Genomic DNA, 25,552 nt, shown 5'->3' on the forward strand with positions numbered 1-25,552 from the left:
GGAGACAATAGTCGAAACGTATAGGTGTTCTTTTCCGTGTGAACGTGATGATCGAGCATTTACTGATATTTAATGTCATTCGATTAATCTCGCACCACTCCGAAAAAATTTCTAGTTGACTCTGGAGGGAAATGGCATCCTCAGTTGTCTTAATAATTTTGAATAACTTAAGGTCGTCGGCAAATGATAATCGTGGGACACTCAGTAAAAAGTTCACGTCATTGAAGTACAGGAGGAAAATCAGTGGTCCGAGATGACTGCCTTGTGGAATGCCAGAAAAAGCATAAAAATCATTAGATAGATCATCACCGATCTTAACCGCCAACCGTCGATTGCAGAGGTACGATTCAGTCCACTGAAGAATACAGGAACCGAAACCCAGTCGGTCCAGTTTGGCGATAGTAATAGCGTGATTTATTTTGTCAAAAGCAGCGGAGAGGTCCGTATATAAAACATCTGTTTGAAAACCGTTTGACATAGCATCTGTTATAAACGTCGTAAAGCTTAATAGATTAGTAGCAGTTGAGCGTTTCGGCATGAATCCGTGCTGAGTTTCTAGGATATACTGCTTACAGTGATTGAAAATAGGTTCCAGAACAACCAGTTCGAACAGCTTAGGAATTGCACTAAGCAAGGTAATGCCGCGATAGTTGTGTTACTTCACGTAGAATAACAACAAATCTTCTTTCTATGTAAAGGTAACACCCAATTTTCACACTATTTTTGCAAGAGAAAAAACAACAATAAGCCGTTCCAGCATACTGAACGAATATTTCGTGCAGTATGTTGTTCAATAAGCGCTCAACGACCAACAAAATAGAGCCGCCTGCTGAGAAGGGTCTCTGCTTTTGACAGGAACGTGATCCACATATAGTATTTACTACCGAAATTCAAGCCGCCCATTGTCAAGTTTTCTCGATTTCCTCATGCACAACATAGCTTGCGTATATGTGAAATATCTCTATCACAGTTTCAAGGATATTTGTCATGATATGGTCGTATGATGCTTTTTTCAAGAATGGTGGTATCTGTTGCTCCCAACGCCGTTTTTTCGTAAGCATGACTCGAACTCATACGTCACAGCAATCTTGAAACCAAGCCCACGTGAATCCATATTATAAAATTGTACGTCACTGTTACAAAATTTACATTTCATAACATATTGCAAGAATTAATGATTAATGATTCATCAAGTAGTAAAGTAGTAAAGTACTGTCTCCTTCTTCTCGGTCACGATTTTATCTCCGACGTACCTGATCGGTTCTTCCGGAATGCTTTCTTTTGCCCCATATTTAGAGTATAGCGGCTGGGTTGTTTGTTCTGAAGCAACAGTACAGAAATTAAATCAATTCGACCAGAAGACATGTTCACATGTTCATTTTTGCTCGAGCGCCACAGCTGCCTCCAAAATCGCATATTAGACGACAATATAGACTCGATTTTTAGGCCAAACTAACCTCTTAGACTGCATCAGTACAAATGAACGGCGGAATGCAAAAATTGGATGAGTAAAACATGGAATAGAAAACCCGTTTGAGTATTTACGAATGCAAAACCCGGATAGAAATATTGAGTACGAGAACCAAACACGGATTTTGCAACACAAAAAGAAACAGAAAGGGAGAACCTCCCTACCTTGAATCCCCATCCTCCTTCCCTTGAAACCCCCCCCCCCCTCCCACATTTTGCATTTTGAACCATCCCTTAAACCCTCTCTTGACACTTTAACCGACGACACGACCTGCCACTCGCTTTTAAAACTATATCGTAAATTCAACTACCCCTCAGTAACTCGCAATGTCAAAATGAGATCTTGGTAAATATGTTTGGAACTGGCAACCCAGGTTGATGAACTGTTGATTCTAGAATAACAATATCCTTGGTTACGTTTGTTGTTCAATTGAAAAAATTGAATAGAACAAAACAAATCAATAAGTATTTCACCACGTTTCTATTGTATGTTGGAAAGGAAGAATACGAAATTGCAATTATAAATGTATTATAGGTTTAATTAAAATGGTTAGCTTATACGGTAACCAATTCTTCAAAATATCAATGAAAACTCATACAGGGAAAATATGACGAAAAATTAAAACGATTAAGACGACTTAGATTAACTTCACCAAGATTCATAGTGAAAAATTATTTTTGATATGACAGAATTAAAAGTTTTGCGAGTCATACTTAAGATAATCCACCTGTATTCAAACACTCGGTACTTGTACAAACAGAACATCCATGAACGAGATGTAAAGTAAAATACCTTTGCAACAACTATTTTTAGTTCTTTATTGAAAAATAAATTAATAGGCATTTAGCTGCGGTCGGTCGGGTCATAATAGAATCGATATTTATTCTATGGACAGATAACAATTTGAGTGAGTAACCGGCCGTAATCTTGGGCTGTTTTATACACGCTCTCTCTTCATTTCTTATCAGGAAACAATTAAATGGTAACTTCGTTAAATTTTTGAAATTTTGATAGTGAAGTTCGCAGTCGAAGTTTATGTAGAGCTCCACAGCGAAATCTGGTATATACACAGCTAGATTTCGTATATTTTCTGGTTTGTAGGCTCTTCCAAAACACCACCATCTGGTCAGACTGAAATTATAAATCTGTTATGCGAAATATTTTAAATAATCTTCAAAGCTTCACAGAAGCAATCTTGCGATATTCGAAATCAGACGAAGTTTCTCAATTTATTTGTTTATTTTTATTTCTAGGGTACCTTGGTAACTATGTTGTAGCAACCAGAACAGTGTTGCTTAAGAATTTCATTTTTAAAATTAACAAGGGGTCGCTATATTTGCGGTAACTGGCGGTAAATCGCTCACGAACACATTTCATTCCGATTTTCCTTCGGAGTGCCTGGTCGTGTCGTCGCTTTAAACCCTCCCCCCACCCGACACCAAACCCCCCCCCCCCCCCCCCATTGAACGATTTCTGCACACGGGCCTGATTAGGATGGTCATAGATTTCATTCAGTTTCAACCAAAAAAGTTTTGATCCCCAAACATATCCGCTACCATTATTTCATTCGACATTTGAAGAGAGATCACAGTTCCGCAACCATTATGTTAGGATTTCTTTACCTCGTTGGCTGGTTTTTCCGTTCCTCTCATCTGTCTGATACCTAAGTAAAGCTATTATTATCTTAAAACTTGAAAAATAATGGAAATAAATACACTTTCTTCGACAATAAATCATGTTCATATCTTCGCCCTCGGTAGCTCAAAGTTAAGGTTGTGTAGCTTATTAAATATAATGTTTAATTTGAAGTATTTCTAAGTATTTCTAAGATTAAACGAAACAATGGATTACTTTTCTCACAACGGAAGGTATACAATCTATTAACATGATCTTACGCATTGATAACAGAGTTTAGTGATATAAATTGCAATCATTGAAATAAATTTAAAATGTTTTGAATGCATCTATTTTTATTTACATCTAGATCGATACTGATAGTTCTCCTACAATGATCCTTATATTTTAATGTTTGACCACATATTATTTGAATAGAATGAAATTTTCCTGAAAAAGATGACTATTGCTTTGCTTCAATAACGTGTGATCACACAATTGTTTCCAATGTGAATTTATATAGTCATGATTCAGAAGAGTCATTGTATGAGTTTCCGAATAACTACGAATATGTTAATGAAAATCTCACACAGAAAATTCAAATGACGATGAAATATATCTTCCTGTTTTCGGGGCAACTAAGAATCATTACTATTACCAACACATTTCTGTATATAAAATATCATATTATTGTATTGTTTTCGCATTTGTACTGTACTTTAAATAAGATAACAATAACTGCTCACTACTTGAACTTCAAAAGGGACAGATCATCGCAGTTTATATAAGCCTGATGCTGCCATTTTACATGTCAGTTACTCCCTTATTCAATAAACGAGGTCATTATCGATGGATGGGAAAAACGCACAAATCACATCTTTGGATCTTATCAGCAGTTACTGAAAATTCTCAAAAAAGTTATCACTAACCAAAATGAATCAAAACTATTAAAGTGAGTGAGAATTTTGTGTATTATTCTGTATTGACGGATTGCGCGTCAAATCAAAGTCAGATCTCAATGGATCTTTCTGGACATTTAGACTTTGTCACGACAATCCACTTTGCTTACTTTGTGTTTCCTAAATTGATCTAGACTGTGTTTCGAGAAGGGCCAAACTTTGTATACCAGTTAAATCAAAGTGTTAAACACAATTTGTTTTAGTGTAAGACTCAATTTGAATTATTTGCAGAGTTTCCATTCAAAAATTTAAATGATTTTAGGAAAACCACTGATGCAACACATTTTTGTAGGATTCGCAGCAACTATTTTCGTCCACGTATTGCGAGATGAAAATTTTCAAAAATAAATATTTTTCTTACTAAAAGCTTTTCTAGGTCAGTACTGATATTTTTTTTGCAGACTACTAGCAAAAGAGTATTCTGTAAAATCGCCTCTATATTAGATCTATTGGATTCTTGGATGATCACGACTTTCAATTTGGTTTAGTTTTCGATGAAAAAACACTGGAAAAAATTCAGCTCGGAAAAACTTTTTCTCATTGAAAGTGCTCATCTTGCTATGCACTAACAGTTGGTAGGGAACATAATTTCCGATCTTGGACCAAATTCCATCAAAATATGTTAATCGACTTTAAATATTTTTTTAGTGTATGACCAAATGAAAATTTTTCAATATAAATAATTTGACTGATTTCAGGAAAATCACTTGTACAATACATTTTTGTAGGATTATTAATTTACCGACTAACAGATCGGCTGAAAAGTTCGTATCGTTTCTATGAGAGGGCGCCACTAGAATTAAATCCATACCATTTTCAGTTAGTACCAACCTTCAAAAGATACGTGTATAAATTTGACAGCTGTCTGATTATTAGTTTGTGAGATATTGCATTTTGAGTGAAGCTACTTTTGTTATTGTGAAAAAAATGGAAAAAAAGGAATTTCGTGTGTTGATGAAACACTACTTTATGATGAAAAAAAGTGCCGCCGATACCAAAAAATGGCTTGATGAGTGTTATCCAGACTCTGCACCGGACGAAGCAACAATTCGTAAGTGTTTTGCAAAATTTCATATTCATTTAAAAAAATATATGTAAAACATGTTTGGCCCTTTTCAAAAGGCATTCTAGATCTATTTTGGACAAACAAAGTATGAAAAGTGGATTTTTGTGACGGAACTCCATTAAAATCAAAAAGGATGCTACCCACATTTGTTTGAGTTGGCGCGAAACTGATCTTTTCTTAGGGAGTGCACATTACCTCCTTACGACCAGTAATTAACACACGCATGCCTTGAATGATTTTATCAGTTAATTAGCCTTGCGCTTTCTGTAGATAAGTAAAAAGATTACCATAGAATCAAAATTCAACATTCTGGATAATACGAAACTCTAAAATCAAACTTTCGTTTTTGTTGTCTTTTAAAAATTATTAACAATTCTTCCTAAACTGACATTCTATATTCTAGACCTGTCGACATATCTTCAACTTCAGAAGAAGCTTCGTTTATAAACATAATCTTCGAATTAGTCGAATCACCATGGAACATGCCTAGATTGTGGGCCCGATAAAAAAGACATGACATTCGAATTTCGTCCGGTACATGGAATCATATTAGTAAAAACTGAACCTGACTCTAACTCAATGAAAAGGTACAGTATCTATAATGTTTTTCTATATCTTACAAACTTCATTTTTAAACAGTGTATGTCTGGCGGTAATAAGCGATTTGATGGAAAATCTAGAAAAATGATATGAAATTTGCCAGTTCCTAGCTATGACGATCATGATTATATTTAGTAGATATGTTATATTCATAGGAGCAAATATAGAAATAGGATAAGAAGCGAGACACTCATCTAACAGGAGTAGTTTAGGATGAATACGGTTTATTTTCAAGAATTATCGTATTGACCGATAAATTTTTAAATCATTCTTACACATGAAATTTACAATTTCTTAGACTTGTCGATTTTCATTTTATGTTAAGCGAATTGATATGTCACATTTTTGTGGTAGCAAATATAGCAGAAAAGAATTTGAGTAGGATACCCATTATATCAGGAAACTTTACACAAATCATAATTAAATGTCGACGTTTGTAGAAATTGTGCTTTGTATGCAAGAGTACGGACTTGTTATGTAAGTTTTTTTATTTATCTAATATATAAAGCAGAATAATTCTATTGATTTTGAATAACATCAATATGGTTTTATTTTCAGCGTACTAACAAGTCTTACCGCTGATGTGGAAGCATTTTTTATTATTATTTATCACCATACTACCGTCGTTTAAACAAATATTCCTCGTATTGGCATGATGCTATTCTTAACATTGCAATAACAAAAATATAATAAATAGTAACTAAATTAAACAGCTATCGGCGGTAATCCAAAAAGAATTTTTTTTATAAATACTCTACTCATCGATATCATTGTAACTTTAATAAATAAATAATTTGATTTACCATTCAAACAGTCTAAGTTTAACAAACATCATTTTGTCTTTACGTTACGATTTCCTAGAATAAAACAAATATCTTACATTGCTATATCAATAATTTTAACAGTTTGGTGAAATAAATCTTTGATTAAACATAGAAACTTAGTGATTTTGCAAAATATCGTTTATATACAATTTATCACAATTTTCTCGAACTTATTTCTTATCGACAGTAATTGTGGTTGCATAGTAGCATATAAGGTATAGATGTTTTTTTTTCTACTTAGAAATGCAGAGCCACGATTCTTCCCATCGTTCACGGAAGACTTTTAATCATCTTTGCATGCTATTCAGACTCTAAAGAGTAAAAAACTATAGTTTGAACAATACTTTCACTTACATTTACGATATCAACAATTGTAAAACCATAACATATTATTGCAAATAACATTGATATCAGTTTATATATCCTTATCAAATGATACGATCGTGCATTTTAATTAATACAGGAAGCAGCACGAATATCAGTTTTAATTTCAGTGCTGGTTCTATGCAATTCGAACAGTACTGTATTTGGTGTTCTTATGAAAATGACAACACCAAACAGTAACTAGAATAAGTGTTAATGCAAAGCCGAGAACTAACAATATAAGAACCCATAGTTGGATATTGTGCACATGAATACTGGTATTGTTGTATGGCTTATAGGGACCTGTAATATTGTCTTTTGTAATAATTGCGTTGCCTTTCACAATAGCAAACTCAGTTCCGTTAGTTGTTTGAATCCGTAATGGTCTAGCGCATTCACATAAGTCACAGTTTCCTTGTTGACGATACCCATACTGGCATTCAATACTGCAGAATTGAATATCTCGACAAAAGTTAGTAGCGTTGTTTTCACAAATAGGGCAGCATTCGCCGGGTATCAGCTTGTAATTCAGACAGTCCGGTGGTTGGCAATAAGATTGCTGACATTTAACCTCACCGTAGTAGCATTCACAAGTTGTACAGTCATCACTTCGCCATTTTTCACTATGCTTTCGAAATGTATTCGTTATACAGTAGCTTTTTCTACAAGGCATGCAACAATTTCCAGGGACTCCATATGGTAGATCATTCGGATCGGTGGGTGCGGTCGTATTGACTGGTATTTCATTAGGAGGACATTCTTGGTTACAGAAATTTGGTTTACATATGCATTCGTAATGTGGGCAGCAATATTGAATTAATATATCTTCATCATTGATACTCCGTTTCTGGTAAAGGTGATCCAAAGTAGTTGGCCAGATTTTATTGGGGTCTTGTTGTCGCGTACTGAAAACATTATCACGTTCTAAGCGCATATCTTCAACACTGCTTCGTTGATGATGAGGAATGTGAACCGGCAAATGCTTCACCAGGAGCTTGTGGTAACTATCCGCAGGACATGGTTCTGGTTTAGGGCAAGCTACGTTTCTGCATCCGGTTTTATCTGTAAATGAATAAAGAAAAACCTATTTTAATTCAGAAGTAATGACACCTTTTTCGAAAGAATGTTCGAACCTTTAAAACACTCATTACCTATGACTCCGGAACCGGGGATCTCATGTGACACTAGATATGGTATGGTATGCAATTTCTTAAGCCCTTACCCGATCGAAAGTGAAAACTTCTATCCCTGAACCAGTGAATAATTTTCAAACCCGACCCGATCATCTCTATATGACATCTTCAATAAGAATCTAATTTCGTGAAAATTGGTTCTGCAATCTCTGAGAAAAGTAAACGAGTTCCACTATGTGATTACTATTTTTGGGATTTCCGGAAACGGAATCCGGGGACCGGTAAAGCCGAATTCATCAATAGATTCTCATCTATGAATGAAACTTTCGAAAATACAGGTATTATCTCTAAATTCGAATATATATGTATTAACTCTAAATTTGACACCCTGTTGAACAAAATAATTTCTGCAGAAATTTACTTTAGAGTCCTTATACAAAACTATCACGTGTACAACTTTGCTTCCGCCGTTTCTTTTCCAAAATTAAAAGCTTTATTGCGAAAAAGTGCTTACAGATGTATTATTCAAAGTATTGTCCGTCGCTAGCGACAACTTTTCGAAACCCGGGCTTTCCCCATGATTTTCTGCGTTTAGAATTATCGTATCGAACCCACTTTTCATCACCGGTTAAAATTCGATGTAAAAACCCCTTACGATTTTGTCTTTGTAGCAGTTGCTCATGTACAAATAGACGGCGCTCGATGTCCCTCGGTTCAACTCGTACGGCACCCAGTTTCCTTCTTTCTGAATCATGCCCAGGGCCTTGAGACGTTTTGAAATGGCTTGCTGACTCACTCCCAACGATTCGGCAAGCTCTTCTCTTCGACATCGAAATCACCATTTTTAAAACGTTGAATCCACTCCCGACACGTTCTTTTACTCAGAGCAGCATCACCGTAAGTTTCTGAGAGCATTCGATGCGCTTCAGCTGCATTTTTTTTTCGAATTCTAACAGAAAAGGAAAACTTCTCGCAAATGGCGAGAATTGGGCACATCCACAGACATTTTCGAGCGTGAATAATACGAAAACAAGAACAACTGTCACTGAAACGGCGATGACAATTCGTTAGGCAATGTACACACTCACTTTAAAGGCATTATCATCTACGTATTTTGACCAGCCTCAGCCGGTACAGCCACCTATCGGAAAATGGCGGAAGCAAAGTTGTTCATCTGATATTTCAACGGTTTGATTAAATTTAGTTTTAATAAATGATAAAAAAAGAAAAGAAATAAATTACGTGTTCATTCATTTTCGAGACGCAATAGTAATTTTATTTTCCATGTAAATGAAAACGATTCGGAACACGATATTAACATTTAAAAGCACTAATTAGACTGTCGTTACAATACATGCTTTTTGAAATCTGAAAGCCCTGCATCAAAGGTTTCATCATCCTAAACCTTGTAATCAACTTCATTAGCTGCTTGTGCGACCGACCGACTTGAGTAAGTCGACAGTAAGCAAACCCTTGGTTTTTGTGGATTTTGACATTCTGCTACTACAGACTACGCAGACGATTAATAGTGTACAAAACCATTGCATGCAGGCACGTATCCAGAAGAGGACTCCCGAAATCATAAACAGAAACCAATAAAATGTTTTACTCGAAGCAAACAGTGTCGAAATTGTTGAAAGTGGAGGTTAAATCAGGGGTGAAATAGACGACAATAATAAAATGACACTAAATTGTACTGGATGACAGGAAAAAGAAAGTGTGTGAGCTTACCATAGTTGGGTAAGATTCCCCGAGTAGCAATCCGCAACTAGTTCTGATACGAAAAAGTCCAAACTATGTTGAAACAAGAGCACGAATATGTTTTTTATCTTATACTGGTTAAAACAAGGTGACAACAATGTTTCTTCATAACAAAACTAGTTACGAAATAGTTATTTAGGTTTCAAATCACCACATCTTTTTGTCATATTGAATTAATTATAATTTATAAGCTATCGTTACTTAATCCAAACATATCTTTAATAACAACTATGCTTCTAGCTACTAGTTGAAAATAAGTTTATTTGACTCCAATATTAGCAACCCGTAACTAGTTCTGACCAACTTGTACCAACTATGTTGTAACAAGAGCACGAACATGTTTTTTATGTTATGCTGGTTAAAACATGGTGACAGCAGTGTTTCTTTATAACGTAAACATTGAACTAGCAATCATTTGTAAGTTATCGTTACTTGATTCTAACATATCTTTAATCACAGCTCTGGTTTTAGCTACTAGTTTAAAAAAGGTTGCGAAACCATTATAAATACGTAGGCGTATATGTAAATCGTTACGGTTAAGTGATGTAGCAATATCTTTGATATTATAAGATTATAACATACAATTTCTGCATTGATTCAGATAGTTATCGGTAGGTTTTCGCAACGTTATGATAACGAAAATGTAACCAAAACAACTTTTATTGGCTTGAATATGGCGAACACAATATGGAGTCTCAAGAAGTGTATGAAACGTAAATAAAACCAGGATATTACTTTTTTTAAAACTACTTTTTGACGGAAATAATGAAAGGCTGATTAGTCATTTTTGTTCTATGCACTTTTTTAAACTCGAATAAAACAATTAGAAACATCGATTCTAATAATATTATAATTCTCATGATATATGAATTCAAAATGAAGAGAAATCACTCTACTTGGAACAATTTTGAGCATTCTGAACATAGGGTTATTTATTTGTTTTTTTTTTCTATATCTTTGTAAACAGATTTTGATTGACGGCGCATAAAAAACAGTTAAGTAAAATTGAATTCCGCTCGACAGTTTTATAATCGTTGTGAAATTTGTACCTTGTATTAAATTTTTAATTTGAAGTACTATACTGTCTTTTTATTGTTGATAGGAAAACATTATGGATTCATACAATGTTTATAATGTCAAAGGCAACAAAGTTTCAACTAGTTTACTTGAAAATAAGTTATATTCAAGTTATGGAAAATAAGTTATTTCATTATGGCATTACAACGTAACGACAACTTATTTTTAACCGACATATAAACTAGTAGAAACTGCGCTTTTAGAGTCACGCAAGTGGTTAGATGTTAGTAACAATAACTCAAATATCTGGTTGCAAACTAGTCACAAATAAGCTAGCATAACAAAAATTGTTACTTGGGTCTGCACATGGGAAAGATATCCTACCGCTGGATACCGCACATACTTATTTAGGATTAAAAAGACGAACGCAAGTGCACTTCGAGTACATGTTTGCTTAGATCTATTATTATACGTCAGAGAACAAAATGATTACCCGACAATGGACTGAAGTCGTGCTTCGAAGCGGCACGAGTGCCTGGAAGGGAGGATCAATAGGTTTTCTGGGATTGGTATCGTATACTTTAGGAGGACTACCTCAATGCAAGTATTAGCGTGCGTTAATGGAGCGATTAAAGGCCGAAATCGCTGTGAAAAAGACTCGCACGCTACCAAGGTAAAAATCAACGGTTTAGGGTTCTGATTACCTTGTTCACCTGATTTGGCCTCCTCGAACTATTATCTGTTCCCAAACCTAAGATTCCTAGATCTCTGAAGAATCGATGTGAGTTTCGTTTTAGAATTTTAGACCGCTACTTCCGGAACCTGATACCGAAATATGTATAGCCACAGTAAGTTTGTGTGGCCAACAACTAATATGACCTACAAATTTAGAAGATGTTTTCCGTTCTCCACTAATTGAAGTCAGGGAGCTATCTTGGACCACTTCTCAAAATCTATCACAGTCTTCTGGATTGTTGTGTTCGAGAAAAGGACATTCAGAAAATTTGAGACACTAAGGTTCCTTCCATGTCGGGCTCGAGAATAAACGACAACTGGCTTGTTAGACCAGCGCCCTGCGCATTGAACCGTCAACCAGGGTAAGTCGACAGTCCTGCTAGTTTTTTTTTAAATCATTGCACATTGCATTCCCTGCTTACTTGAGAAATCTTGCATAGAAAAGTTCCTGGCAGTCGACAAACGTTCTTCGAAAACATTTTTTACATTCGTAACAGCTAGTTTTGTCACATTAATTAATTTCGATATCAGATGACTGATTACACTGTACTATTTAGATTAAACCCAATAAAACGCTATTGAGCATGAATTTGATTCATAGAAGTAACATGAGCGCAACATTGTCAGCATGTCTCGAACACACAGTAGGCGCAGTGCTTATGATTCAAGCTAATGGTGTTTTCGTTTTTAATTTGCAATACACCGGTGCAGTGCTACACGGAGGCATGAATAAACGAACAAAAATGACGAAAACATAAACAGTAACCATTGACTACCATAAACGATTCCATTGCACAAAGCTACACCAAACTTTTGATAGCTACACCAGTGGTATCGGTGCAGAAAAAGTGTAGCACTGGTGTAGTGCAATTGGCAAAAACAAACGGTATCAGTGCAACCTTATCTACACCGGTGTAGTGCAATTTAAAAACGAAAACGACATAAGTTGGCTAATACTTTTTAATCAGCTGCATAATATGCTTTGTGATTGTTTTTATTAATGTTTTTAATATCATTACAACTATAGTTAATCACAGCACTTGCTGCTTCGATTAATGATTGAATACGCACATTGAACATTTCCAGCAAGGTTCAGTTTTTGTTCATCAGTGAATGTATTCATCATGCATTCTGAAAAGGGCTGAGATACAATGGCTATGAAAATTCATTTCCTAAAAATCTTCTGGTCGAGATTCATAGCAGATATATTCAATGTGTGAACTTTTTTCTTAAGTATAATCGATCAGAATGTTCGCTAAAGAACTTTTCACAACTGTTTTTTTGCCAGGTGAAATCAGTTTCAGTGAGAATCACGTTGTAAAAAAATCAGTACTGAACTTTTTAGCAATGAGTTTTCTGATCGATGATTTTTTTGTGTACAAATCACTTGTGATTTTCGAAATTTTGTTTTTTACCCAACACTGGTATCAAACCGATAAACTGAGACCTCTCGCATTCCTCTATCATTCATACCAATCGAATCTATCTTTGATTCTCCGGCTGAACAATGGTACCTATGTTTGATTTTGTTGTGTTTCTGTAGTTGTCTATTCGACTTACCCAATGTATGCTCGATAGGACCTAGAATTAACATTCCATTTCAACCTAGTTGGATTTTAAGCAAAACCTAGTCTTTTTACAGTTTCTCTCTATTTTACGTTCGAAACTCAAAAAACAAAAAAAAAAAAAGTTGATCCACCATCCAAAATTTTAAATTTTTTAAACTGGGTTATTGTAACGGTGAACCCGGTGAACGACCATAATTATGTTAAGACCGGGGTACAAAACAGTTTGGGAATTACTTGTCAATTTTGGAATAGTAAAGTATGCAAAGCGGCTTTTTGTTACAAAGTCTACATATCCGGAAAGTTTCAATCACATCTGAGAGGGTGCTGCCAACTTCAAATACGATTTGAGGCGGAATTCGTTACATGAACAAACAGAAACCGGCAGCCGGATCCTAATAAATTTCGATAGTAACTTATGAAACTGTAAAACCCTTATTTTAAATCTAGTTTTGAGAAGAATTGCTTCAATATTCCCGGTATGTACGGAACTACAGACTGAGACAATTGAAAAATTGTGTATACGGCTAGGATTTTGTCTTCTTTTTCAGTGTCATGTATAGAAACATACTCTTGAAGTTGAAAATTTCATACATATCAGTCTGAAACTCCGGAACAAAAAATCAAATCCAGACAACATAATTATAAGCCCATTCAATTGAACCAAAACAGGGGGAAATCAGTTTAGCGGTACCTGTTAAAATCGATCGAAGTTTTTTTTTAATTTTTTGCATATGCTACTCGGGAACCGGATGTCGTATACCGATGAAATTCAATATCAACCTAAGGGACTATAGGACTTTTAGTATAAATTCAAGCTTGTGGTCTTCGATAAAATCAAGCGCCCATTTTTTGCAGTTTTGAACGAGACGTTTCATTTGAATCAATGTTCGTAAAAATCGATCAAGCCATCTTCGAGAAAATCGAGTGCCTCAGTTCAAAGAAAGATTGGGAGTTTTCTCAATAATGATTACTACCTTTTTGTCCATTCATCGGGAACATGTTCTTCGATCTATTTCACTTTCAACCTTCCGAGTCACAGTCAAGCGCTTGCCAAATGGTTTGCAAACACAAAACACGGTACTTTCCGGTAATTTTAATTTCTTGGCATCGGATTTTGCTGACGTTCGTGCAAAATGCGTTTGCGCAATTTTATTTTGATCGACTGGGATAGCATTGTAATTTTCGATACAAAGCTTTCGATTAATAAACGATAAATATACTTTTTTACTTTTTGAGCTAAAGTAAACATTAGACTCCAAAACTATTTAGCCTATTGAGGCTAGTTTGATCATAATTAGCCCAGCCACATCGAAGAGCAAGACCTCTTTCTTACGTACATACATTCGGACACACAAAGACATTTTTATTATTTGTCGAATTAAATTGATTAATATATGAAACTCCGAGCCTCGGAAATTTTTTTTTCGAGCGAATTCTATACACTTTTGTAGACATAAAAATTATAAAAACAAATCAATAATGTTGGAATTGAAACACGCAATGGGAAAATTTAGTACCTCGAAATAATTTTGCCCACTCTTATCAACATTGGATGCGATGGTGATAACAATTTTATTCATTGTCACTATCATCATTCTCATTCCTATCTACAATAGCACATATGTTCTACCCTAGCGTTATCAGTTTTAGTAGCATAAAGTACAACTAAATATCAGTGTTAGATGTTTTGTCTTTGTTTTGAAATAGAGTCTTATAGTTGAAAGGTATAGAAATTGAAAGAAAAAAACGTTTATCATAAATTAATAATTAATTTTTACCTTCTTCTATAGAAAGGCTGTAAAAACCGACTTTGAACTGAAGCCCGGAGGACCGAGTGTCATATACCATTCGACTCAGTTCATCCAGCTGAGCAATGTCTGTGTGTGTGTGTGTGTATGTGTATGTGTAAAATAATCTCACTAGATTTTCTCGGAGATGGCTGAACCTATTTTGACAAACTTGGATTCTAGTGAAAGGTCTCATGGTCCCATACGGAATTCCTAAATTTCATCCGGATCCGACTTCCGGTTCAGAAGTTTTAGGGTGAAGTGTGTTCAATATTGTACACCGTCACTTAAACCGGCGAAACAAAACACGTACAAAATTATCTAAACTGGTCTCAAAACTACACAAAACGATAGTCATTATCAGTAGGCAACTAAACAAATCGATTCCGGCTATCCTGGTTCCTAGTATCCGGTTCCGGAAGCACCGGAAATAGTGGTCATATATAACAAAATGGATCCCACTCACTTTTCTCAGCGATGGCTTGACTGATTTCTACAAACTTAGATTCAAATGAAAGGTCTCGCGGTCCAATATGGAATTCCTGAATATCATCTGGATCCGACTTTCGGTTCCGGAGTTATAAGGTCAAGTGTGTTAAATATTGTACACCGTCAATTAAATGTCAATTAAACCGGCGAAACAAAAACCGCAAAAAAAATGTCTAAATAGGATTCAAAACTACACAAATCGATAGCCATTATCAGTGGGCAGCTAAACAAACCGATTTTGGCTATCCTGGTTCCCGGTTTTCGATTACCGACGGTCATATGCTCAAAAGTGGATCTTACTCACTTTTCTCAGAGTTTGCTGAATCGATGTTTCCAATCTTAAGGGCAAATGAAAGGTTAGGTCTTATGGTCCTCCAAAAATTACTGCATATTTTTGGATTCAACCAAATTTTAAACCGTTATTTAGAGTACGAAAACAAAATCGTATAAAAACTTCTAAATTTGAGTTCTCAACGGTTCTTTGAAAGTAACTGTTTTGTCCATCTCTAGTTCAAATACTTGTGTGTGTCACTCAATGTAACTCATTTTACTCATTCTATAAACTCAGATTCAAATAAAAGTTCCTATGCTCGACCATGCTTCACGTCTATCGTAGATGATGTGTTTATCTGTCTGTAAATGTACGCATGTCTTACTCTTACTCTTACTCTTTCAGTCGTAGACCACGCGGGTCTCTGCTGTATACAGGAGGCGTCTCCATTCAACTCGATTCAGGGCTGTTCGCCGCCAGCCTCGGTAGCTGCGAAAGGTCGTCCTCAATTTGATCGATCCATCTTGCCCGCTGCGCGCCTCTTTTTCTTATACCGGTTGGATCATTATCGAGGATCATTTTAACGGGTTGTTCTCCGACATTCTAACAACATGCCCGGCCGACCGTAACCGCCCGACCTTGGCCGTTTGGACGAGGGTTGGTCCTCCCAGCAACTAGTGCAGTTCATGGTTCTTTCGCCTTCTCCACGTACCGTCTTCCATCCGCACTCCGCCAAAAATTCCATCTTCTCAAAGTTGCGTGCTATAATGTCAATATCATCAGCGAAACCAAGTAGCAGGACGGACTTTCTGAAAGTCGTGCCACTCGTGTCTGTCCTCGCTCTTCTTCTCACACCCTCCAAAGCAATGTTGAATAGCAGACACGAAAGGCCATCACCTTGCCGTAGGCCTCTGCGAGTTTCGAAGGGACTCGAGTTTATCCCCGATACTCGAACAACGCACATCACTCGATCCATCGTAGCCTTGACCAATCGTATCAGTTTGTCCGGGAATCCGTAGTCGTGCATGATTTTCCATAGCTGTTCTCGATCGATTGTGTCGAAGGCTGATTTGAAATCGATGAATAAGTGATGTGTGGGCACATTGTATTCGCGGCACTTTTGCAACACCTGGCGGATGGCGAACACTTGGTCCGTGCTAGCGCGTTCGCCCATAAATCCTGCCTGATATTGTCCCACGAATTCGTTTGCGATCGGTGAGAGTCGACGGCATAAGATTTGGGAGAGTACCTTGTAGGCGGCGTTCAGCAGAGTTATCGCGCGGTAATTGCAGCAATCCAGCTTATCGCCCTTTTTGTAGTTGTGACACCTATGGCAGAACGGATGTCTCTCCAGCCATCTTCAAGAGTAGCTGCACCAACTTGCTCTTCCCTTGGTAGTGCCACTGCCAACTGCTGCGCGTAATCTTGAGCTACTCCAGCATCCCGAAGCCGCGCGATGTTACACCGCGACGATCCGTTTCGACATTTGGTAGCCACCGTCGAAAGTTTTGAGCGCATGCATACAGCAACCAAGTATTGGTCTGAATCTTTATTCGCACTGCGGTAGGTGCGGACATTGTTGATGTCCGAGAAAAATTTTCCGTCGATCAAAACGTGGTTGATTTGATTTTCGGTCTGTTGGTCAGGTGATCTCCAGGTAGCTTTGTGGATATCCTTGCGGGGAAAGAAGGGGCTTCTGACTACCATTCCTCGGGAGGCCGCAAAGTTGACACACCGTTGGCCGTTGTTATTCGATGCGGCATGTAGGCTGTTTGGCCCGATTACTGGTCGGTATATTGCCTCCCTTCCTACCTGGGCATTCATGTCACCGATGACAGTTTTTACGTCTCTGCGTGGGAAGCCGTCATAGGCTTGTTCCAGCTGCACTTAGAACGCTTCTTTCTCGTCATCCGGTCTCCCTTCATGTAGGCAGTGCACGTTTATGATGCTGTAATTGAAAAAACGGCCATTAATTCTCAACTTACACATCCTAGCGTTGATTGGCTGCCACCCAATCACTCGCTGACGCATCTTGTCCAGCACTATAAAGCCAGTTCCCAGCTCGTTCGTTGTGTCAGAGCTTTGGTAGAAGGTAGCCGCTCGATGTCCGCTTTTCCACACCTTCTGTCCCGACCAACAAAGCTCCTGCAGCGCTACGACGTCGAAGTTGCGAGGATTTAGTTCGTCGTATATTATCCTGTCGCAGCCTGCGAAACCTAGCGACTTGCAGTTCCATGTTCCAAGTTTCCAATCGTAGTTCTTATTTCGTCGCGTGGGTCTATGCCGATTGTTCGAGGTCGTATTCTCTCCTGTATTATTTGTAATAAATGTTTTACGGGTGGCTTATCAGACCTACGCCAACGCCCTGTCTCACCGGAGAATCATCGTGCTTGCTCTGTTTAACGTCCCAACTAGCACTAGGACGATCTCGTTGGTGGGGTTGTCACCTTGGATTTAGCTGGACGGGATGCAGCATTTCATACTCAGCCGCTGGATACCAGACCAAACGCTGTTTAAAGCCGTTCCTAACATGGAGTACAAACGCTCCGACATCCTCTAAAGATGTACGCATGAATATATGGCTATGTGTGTAGAAGTGTACACTAAAGTTTATTTTACACGGCACATAACCCTGTGTAAAAAAAGCTTAGTGTATATCGTGTGTATAACTAACATAGTTTACATATATTAACGAGCGAAAGTTGATAGCACTATATTCGAACTGGATCCACAAAAACCTTTCCAGAAACTCCGAACATGGCAAAAAACTACCTCGAAAGGAAATTAATTTCAATGTCTCTGGGACTGGATCGATGTCAGTTATTATTAAATTTTCGGCCTAGCCATCTATGAGATCTGCGAAACATCGTCGAACTGAATCGATCGGTATATGTAACCCGGCCTTGGAAAATGTTTCCGAAGTTTGAGCGAATTTCTTATCTATTTTTTTACCTTTTTTTATATATATAATAAATAGGAATAGAATTCGCTCAAACTTTAGAAAAATTTTCCGAGGCCGAATGTCATATACCAATCGATTCAGCTCGACGAACTGAGCAAATGTCCATGTGTGTGTGTGTGGGTCTGTATGTGTGTTGTCAACAAAGAGGTCGAGATCTCAGAGATGGCTGGACCGATTTTGATCAAACCAGTCGCAAATAAAAAGTCTCCCCGTCACCCAGAACGCTATTGAGTGGTTTTTAGATCGGTCCATTTCTAACGTAGGTATCGACATTTTTGTGTAAGCGTCTTTTCCCCCTATTCCAGCAGTAGGAGTTTTGCGCATTGTATGATAAAGCAATGATGGGAGCAACGTGAAACACGATTTTTTCTACTGCTACATACAATTGTTTCTAAGTACCAAAAAGTCTGTGTACAGCTTCCTTTTTCATGACATTATGCCTCGGACCGAATTTAGCACGGATCGTTTTTGGCAACATAATCATATGACATATGTAAACCAAATGATGGCAACATTTTCCAGTTGAAAGCAATTCCATAATTAAACTACTTACAACAATAAATGTTGGAATAACATAACACCCATATACCATTCGCATCAGTTCGTCGAGATCAGCAAATGCGTGTGTGACAAATAATTTCACTCAATTTTCTCGAAAATGACTCAACCCTTTTCTACAAACTCAGAAAAGTCGTCCTAAACAAGGTTCCTGAATTATGTTTGGATCCGATTTCTGGTTCCGGTACTACAGGATGATATGTGAAACGAAATTAAAACTGTGTAACTCATTTTTCTCGTAGATGGCTGAACCGATCTAAGATTCAAATGAAATCTAAGAATCATCTGAGATTCAAATGAGAGGTCTTAAAATCCTATAAAACATCTTACTTTTTAGTCAAATCCAACTTCCGGTTTAGGGGATACAGGATGATTAGTATATAAATGTCTATTTCAAATAAATTAATCATCGGTTTTACATATTTGGATAGTCGAATACCAAATAAATTTATTTCAGTTTTAGTGGTACTAAGTTTTAGATTTGGATGTAATTAGCACTACGGCTTCTAAAAGATGTCTACACTGATTTTCAAACATTTTGAAACAAAAGAAAACTGTACAGTTAATCATGTGAATTTATCTGACTTCGGCTCCGATTTTCGAATTCCGGTACCAGTATCGAATCGTTTTTCAAAGCTCAATCGTTTTCTCAATAAAAACCAGATCGACAAAGACAAAATTAATTAATTTTATCCAATTCCCAACTACAATCCCGAAAAGTTTCAAAGTTGGAGTCAAAACTATTGCAATTTATTCGTCATATGGCCATACGAACCGGTTTGGATTATGCTTGTTCCTGAATACCGGCTCTGGAAGTATCTTAAATAACCGGAAACTCTAAAGTGGAACTTACTTCGACATGTCATGAAATGTTCAATCGATTGTCACACTTTTAGATTCAAATTCGATCCGATTTGCAGTTTCGACATTACAGAGTAATGAGTGATTAAAATCTCAAATTGTCGCTTAAAACGACGGTCATTACAATAATGTCATGAGCACTGAAAGACTCAAGCATATTCATGCAAAAAACACATGCGAATTGATAAAAAAAAGTATCATCTCACTGCTAGGTGGATTAAGCAAGTTTTTATTCATGAAAAAAAGTAAAAAGATTACAAAAAGAGAACAAATATCCAAGTTAGTACAAACGTTTTTCAATATGTTATCGTCTATTTGAACCCAGTTATGGTCGTTCACCGAAAATACAAACATTTTCTGAGCATTAAAAATTATTTGCAGCAAATTCATTACAAACCACCCTTGCGTACAACTTTTTTCATCAGCAGTTAATAAGAAACTGGAGTGATATCCGTCTTCGAATATAAGCCAGTCATTCCGAAACTAGAAGTAGTATATTAAATAGCGTTCTATGAAATTGTAAAACCTTTCATTCGAACATAGAACTTGTAGAAATCCGTCGAGCGATGTCATTTGTTCTGCACATTTTACCATGTTACTCTAGAACCGGAAGTCTGATATGGATAAAAATTAAGAGCGGGCTATGAAACCATAATGTCCTTTATTTTAATTTTAATTTGTGAAAATCGGTTTAATCATCTCCGAGAAAATCGAGTGGATATTTTTGTTACGTACACACATACACAACATTTTCTGATCTTGACTAGCTGAGTCAAATGGTTCTTCGAGTCTCGAATAAAAAGTCGGTTTTCACAGTAATTTTAAACAGGTAGTAAACAGTCTTTATTTGTGACATGATGTTTGTCTTATGTTTCTTTCCAGATGGATCTCCATACGAAGAAAAATTGGTATTTTTATTAAATCACTAGTATTTGTTAGTTGAAAGAATCAATTTATAAGCATATTACCTGCAGATAATTCATGCGATATAAAGACTAGCAATGTATAGACGATCACTGCTTTCATTTCTTCTGTGCTCCGTTCCACCAAGTTTCAATCACTGTGAATCAGATATGAAAATAAATTTGTTTTCAAATTGAGGGTAACAAAATGCATAGACACAATTAACTTCGCAATTCATCAAAAAAAACATCTGCTATTTATTGTTTGTTCAACAGATTGATATCAGTAACAATTTCTTTACATATCTTTGTATTGGTTACTCACGATCAATTTTTAATTTATCGATATATAAGGGACATTTTGGAAAAAAGGGAATAATTGTTTACGCCTCACGCCATTTTTACTAGCTTTAAAAAAATCGAACGTACACAATTGCTTTATTTTGCACGTGATGCAAGATAAAAAACAAATAAAGATTATCCACTATTTTTAACGTTTGTCGCGTTCTTGGCAAGGTTCAATGCTTTTATTTATTTTGTCGCTATTATCCATTATATGCATCACATTATTATACCACAAACGACATTAGGACGAACGCGATACTCGTGCAAAGCACATCTATTCAATACAATATTTATACTTTTCGTCAACAAGACAACGTTTCAAGTACATATTCTCAAATTTTGCCGAAAATTTGAAAAAAATACTGTATTAAACTGAGTAATGAAGCTCACGCGAAAAAGTTAAATGATATTGAAGAATATATAGCTGTTCGCTTTAGTTAACTGCCAGTGTAAAACTAACGAGCACGTCTAAGCCGACTAGACTGGTTCTTACTGTCGTAACAAATTCACACACATATGTTATACATATTGCCTGGTATCGAGAAACATGGTGCGGATTGCACATACACTGCAGTCGACGGTACATTTATCGTTCAAACCAGCAAACTTGTATCTGCATCATCATACCAAAGCTCGTTCGTATATTACTAACACATAAAATCGAACCTGCTTAGGTCATCGCATCACTTGCAGAAAACAACCAATGTTTACAATTTCATTATGATTCGGAATGTTTTTATTTACACTCTTACTAACAAAAGAGTTTACAATTTCAATATTATAAAGCAATTATTTATTCACACCCCTACATATAAGAAAGTCAATGATTGAAACAGCATTTGGTGTACGAGATGCAGTACTGAAAGCTTTCGATTACACACTGAGAAAAACGATGTGCTATTCTATTTGCAGTAAAGGGTTGTCTAAAGGGTTGTCAGGGCGCGTTTACGTAGCGATGTCATTGCATGCATTTGCGATATAATATGTACGTAACACCCAGCACGATAATATGTACGCAAGTTTCTCAGTGTAGATGTTATCATTTCTAGCAGTTTTTTGCCATTCTCATATAGAAAGACTGTTGTACCGGGACCCCGAGGGCCGTGTTTCATATACCATTCGAATCCGTTTCATCGAGAACGCAAATATATGTATGTATATGTGTGAATGTGGGTGTGTATGTACGCATGTAACATTTTCTACACTAACTTTTGTCGGAGGTGGCTGAATGCAACTTCCGATCCCCGAATCACAAATGTTCTAGAGAGCCAATTCACAATGGCCCAGTATTTTTATAGTAGTACAGTTGAGGAGAGTTTAGAGCGTAGAAATCTTTCGGCACGAAATAGACATAATTCGCTTCATACTACTTCAGCATATCCTTTGTGCGGTGGCATAATGCCAAATCCAACCAAGAGATCGTCAGACCGTCGTGAGCCTTCAGGAGAAGGAAAAGTCGTTTTCCGAGACACTCTTTCAAATACTTCTGTCGATTCACGGTGCTTGCCGTAACATCAAAGAAATCATGAATTTCAAAGAAATCATGAATTTTACAGGTGACATAATTCTTCAAACGATACAATTCATAACTACTGCACTTCTCAAATGACACAATATTCCATTCGTACCGAAATTTATTGGCTCTGAATGTAATTTGCACTCGGCTAACAAGTGAGACTGTATGAATTTGTATACACGATTTACCAGCCAAGCAGATATGTGCTTCTGTGGCAGTTGACTAACTGGTGTGCTTTGTGATCTAATGTTTTTCGGTTCAAGTCGCATTGTTGATGTCGATCTTTTAATTTTTATTCCTTTCGTTTTAATGCCATGTAATTTTCAAACCACACAATTTCACATGGTCTTGAATATAAATTTATATTTATTTACCATACCAAATGCAGGAAATTGATATGATACCATATGTCTTTCTACTTGAGCCTAAGTTCGTGAAAATCGGTCAACCCATCTCTGAGAAAATCGGACTGAATTCGATTTTGGTGAGTTTGAACACTATTTGCGATGCTTTCGGAATCGACAATCGGAAACCAGAATAGTCGAAGCGAATTTGACAGGCTGTCTACTAACAATAGAAAAAGTTCCGAGGGGACGGGTATAGCGTGATGGGTAAGTCGATACATTTCACGCAGCCCGCCTGGGTTCGATTCACAACCCCGCACATAGGGTCAGAAAGTTTTTTGGTCCGAAGAGGCGAATGACCTTAAGGTTAAAACCTCTATAATCGAAACAAAAAAAAGTTTCGAGCCCAGTTTAGGAGTTTTGTCGTGAATACGACTTACTTTACTATGGGGCGCCTTTTCAAAATTTACCCTCTGAGAGAATGATAAGTTTTTGATCGTGAATATCTCCTGTTGTATCTGATGAATAAACATAATTCTTGCTACATGCCATCGGATATATGATCACAATTTTATGATAAAATTTTCAGTGGTCTCAAATAGTTCAAAATTGAACTTTTCTGAAATGTTTGGTATAAACGAGTATCAAAGAGGATAATTTATAAGGCGCGTTTGCCTTTCTCGTGTTTTGAAAGCTCATAGCTCAGTGATATGAGGAAGGATCTATATAATCTAACTACCAATAGAATCGAAAATGTTCAACTTGAACGTGTATTGCACAACATTGAAGTTTTTCAATAGTACACTACTGAAAAACCTTCTATGCAAGAGCATCCATATAAAAGTTGAGTGGTTCATTTTTCCTACCATTTGCTGAGCAACTGTTCCCGAAACAAGACACACACGAGAGCAACATCGAGGACCTGTCGTTTTACTGTTTCTCGTTCTGCGAACAGGAAAAGGAATTTTGGCAAAGGGGCTGTCCGTACACCGCTACCAGTAGCAGGTATAAAATAAAATGTGATGTGAGAAATAGCGTCATTTAAGTTAAAGCAGCTACTCTGAACGTACGAGACACCGTCAGCACGATGGCACCGAAAACCGGTAGAAAGGCAGCCAAAAAGTCCAGCAAGGCCCATTCAAAGCACTTTTCAGTGCTAAAGATTATCATAAAGAACTAGTTGAATTTCGTCGCTTTCCTACCATTTTCTGAGCAACTGTTGCCGAAACAAGACACACACGAGAACCACCTCAGATCTAAATGCAGATCTTGTTGATTGTGACAATTCAAGGCACTTTTTAGTGCCACAGATAATCATGAAGAGTTAATTAAACTTTCAATATTTCCTACCAAAAGATTCATCAAGATGGAAATTAAAATAATTTGTACCGTCACTAACACATTCAATTACGAACGTCAATGCGAAAGCGAAAGTGATGATGTTGAACACATCTTTACACTAGTATGGGGTCGTGTGAAAATATGACATGCGAAACAGGGTTGCCATATATACAGATTAATCTGTATTTTATCTATATTATTATTATTATTATTATTATTACTATTATTATTATTATTATTATTATTATTATTATTATTATTATTATTGTTATTATTATTATTATTATTATTATTATTATTATTATTATTATTATTATTATTATTATTATTGTTATTATTATTATTATTATTATTATTATTATTATTATTATTATTATTATTATTATTATTATTATTGTTATTATTATTATTATTATTATTATTATTATTATTATTATTATTATTATTATTATTATTATTATTATTATTATTATTATTATTATTATTATTATTATTATTATTATTATTATTATTATTATTATTATTATTATTATTATTATTATTATTATTATTATTATTATTATTATTATTATTATTATTATTATTATTATTATTATTATTATTATTATTATTATTATTATTATTATTATTATTATTATTATTATTATTATTATTATTATTATTATTATTATTATTATTATTATTATTATTATTATTATTATTATTATTATTATTATTATTATTATTATTATTATTATTATTATTATTATTATTATTATTATTATTATTATTATTATTATTATTATTATTATTATTATTATTATTATTATTATTATTATTATTATTATTATTATTATTATTATTATTATTATTATTATTATTATTATTATTATTATTATTATTATTATTATTATTATTATTATTATTATTATTATTATTATTATTATTATTATTATTATTATTATTATTATTATTATTATTATTATTATTATTATTATTATTATTATTATTATTATTATTATTATTATTATTATTATTATTATTATTATTATTATTATTATTATTATTATTATTATTATTATTATT

General features: G+C 35.5%; 1 protein-coding gene across 9 annotated transcripts in view; it reads right to left on the reverse strand.

Annotated features, from left to right (window-relative positions):
• Positions 1 to 3,414: 3,414 nt before the first annotated feature.
• Positions 3,415 to 25,552, reverse strand: part of LOC131434857 (cysteine-rich motor neuron 1 protein-like) — a 37,717-nt gene continuing 15,579 nt past the window's right edge. For 3 of the 9 annotated variants that reach the window (XM_058602069.1, XM_058602068.1, XM_058602070.1), the window contains exon 7: positions 7,791 to 7,959. In XM_058602069.1, coding sequence (XP_058458052.1) covers positions 7,936 to 7,959 — 24 coding nt within the window. In that variant the 3' untranslated portion in view covers positions 7,791 to 7,935. The other 6 variants (XM_058602067.1, XM_058602065.1, XM_058602064.1 and 3 more) reach the window with 6 other exon arrangements.

The sequence above is a fragment of the Malaya genurostris genome, chromosome 3 (assembly GCF_030247185.1).
Source record: "Malaya genurostris strain Urasoe2022 chromosome 3, Malgen_1.1, whole genome shotgun sequence".
Classification (NCBI taxonomy): domain Eukaryota; kingdom Metazoa; phylum Arthropoda; class Insecta; order Diptera; family Culicidae; genus Malaya; species Malaya genurostris.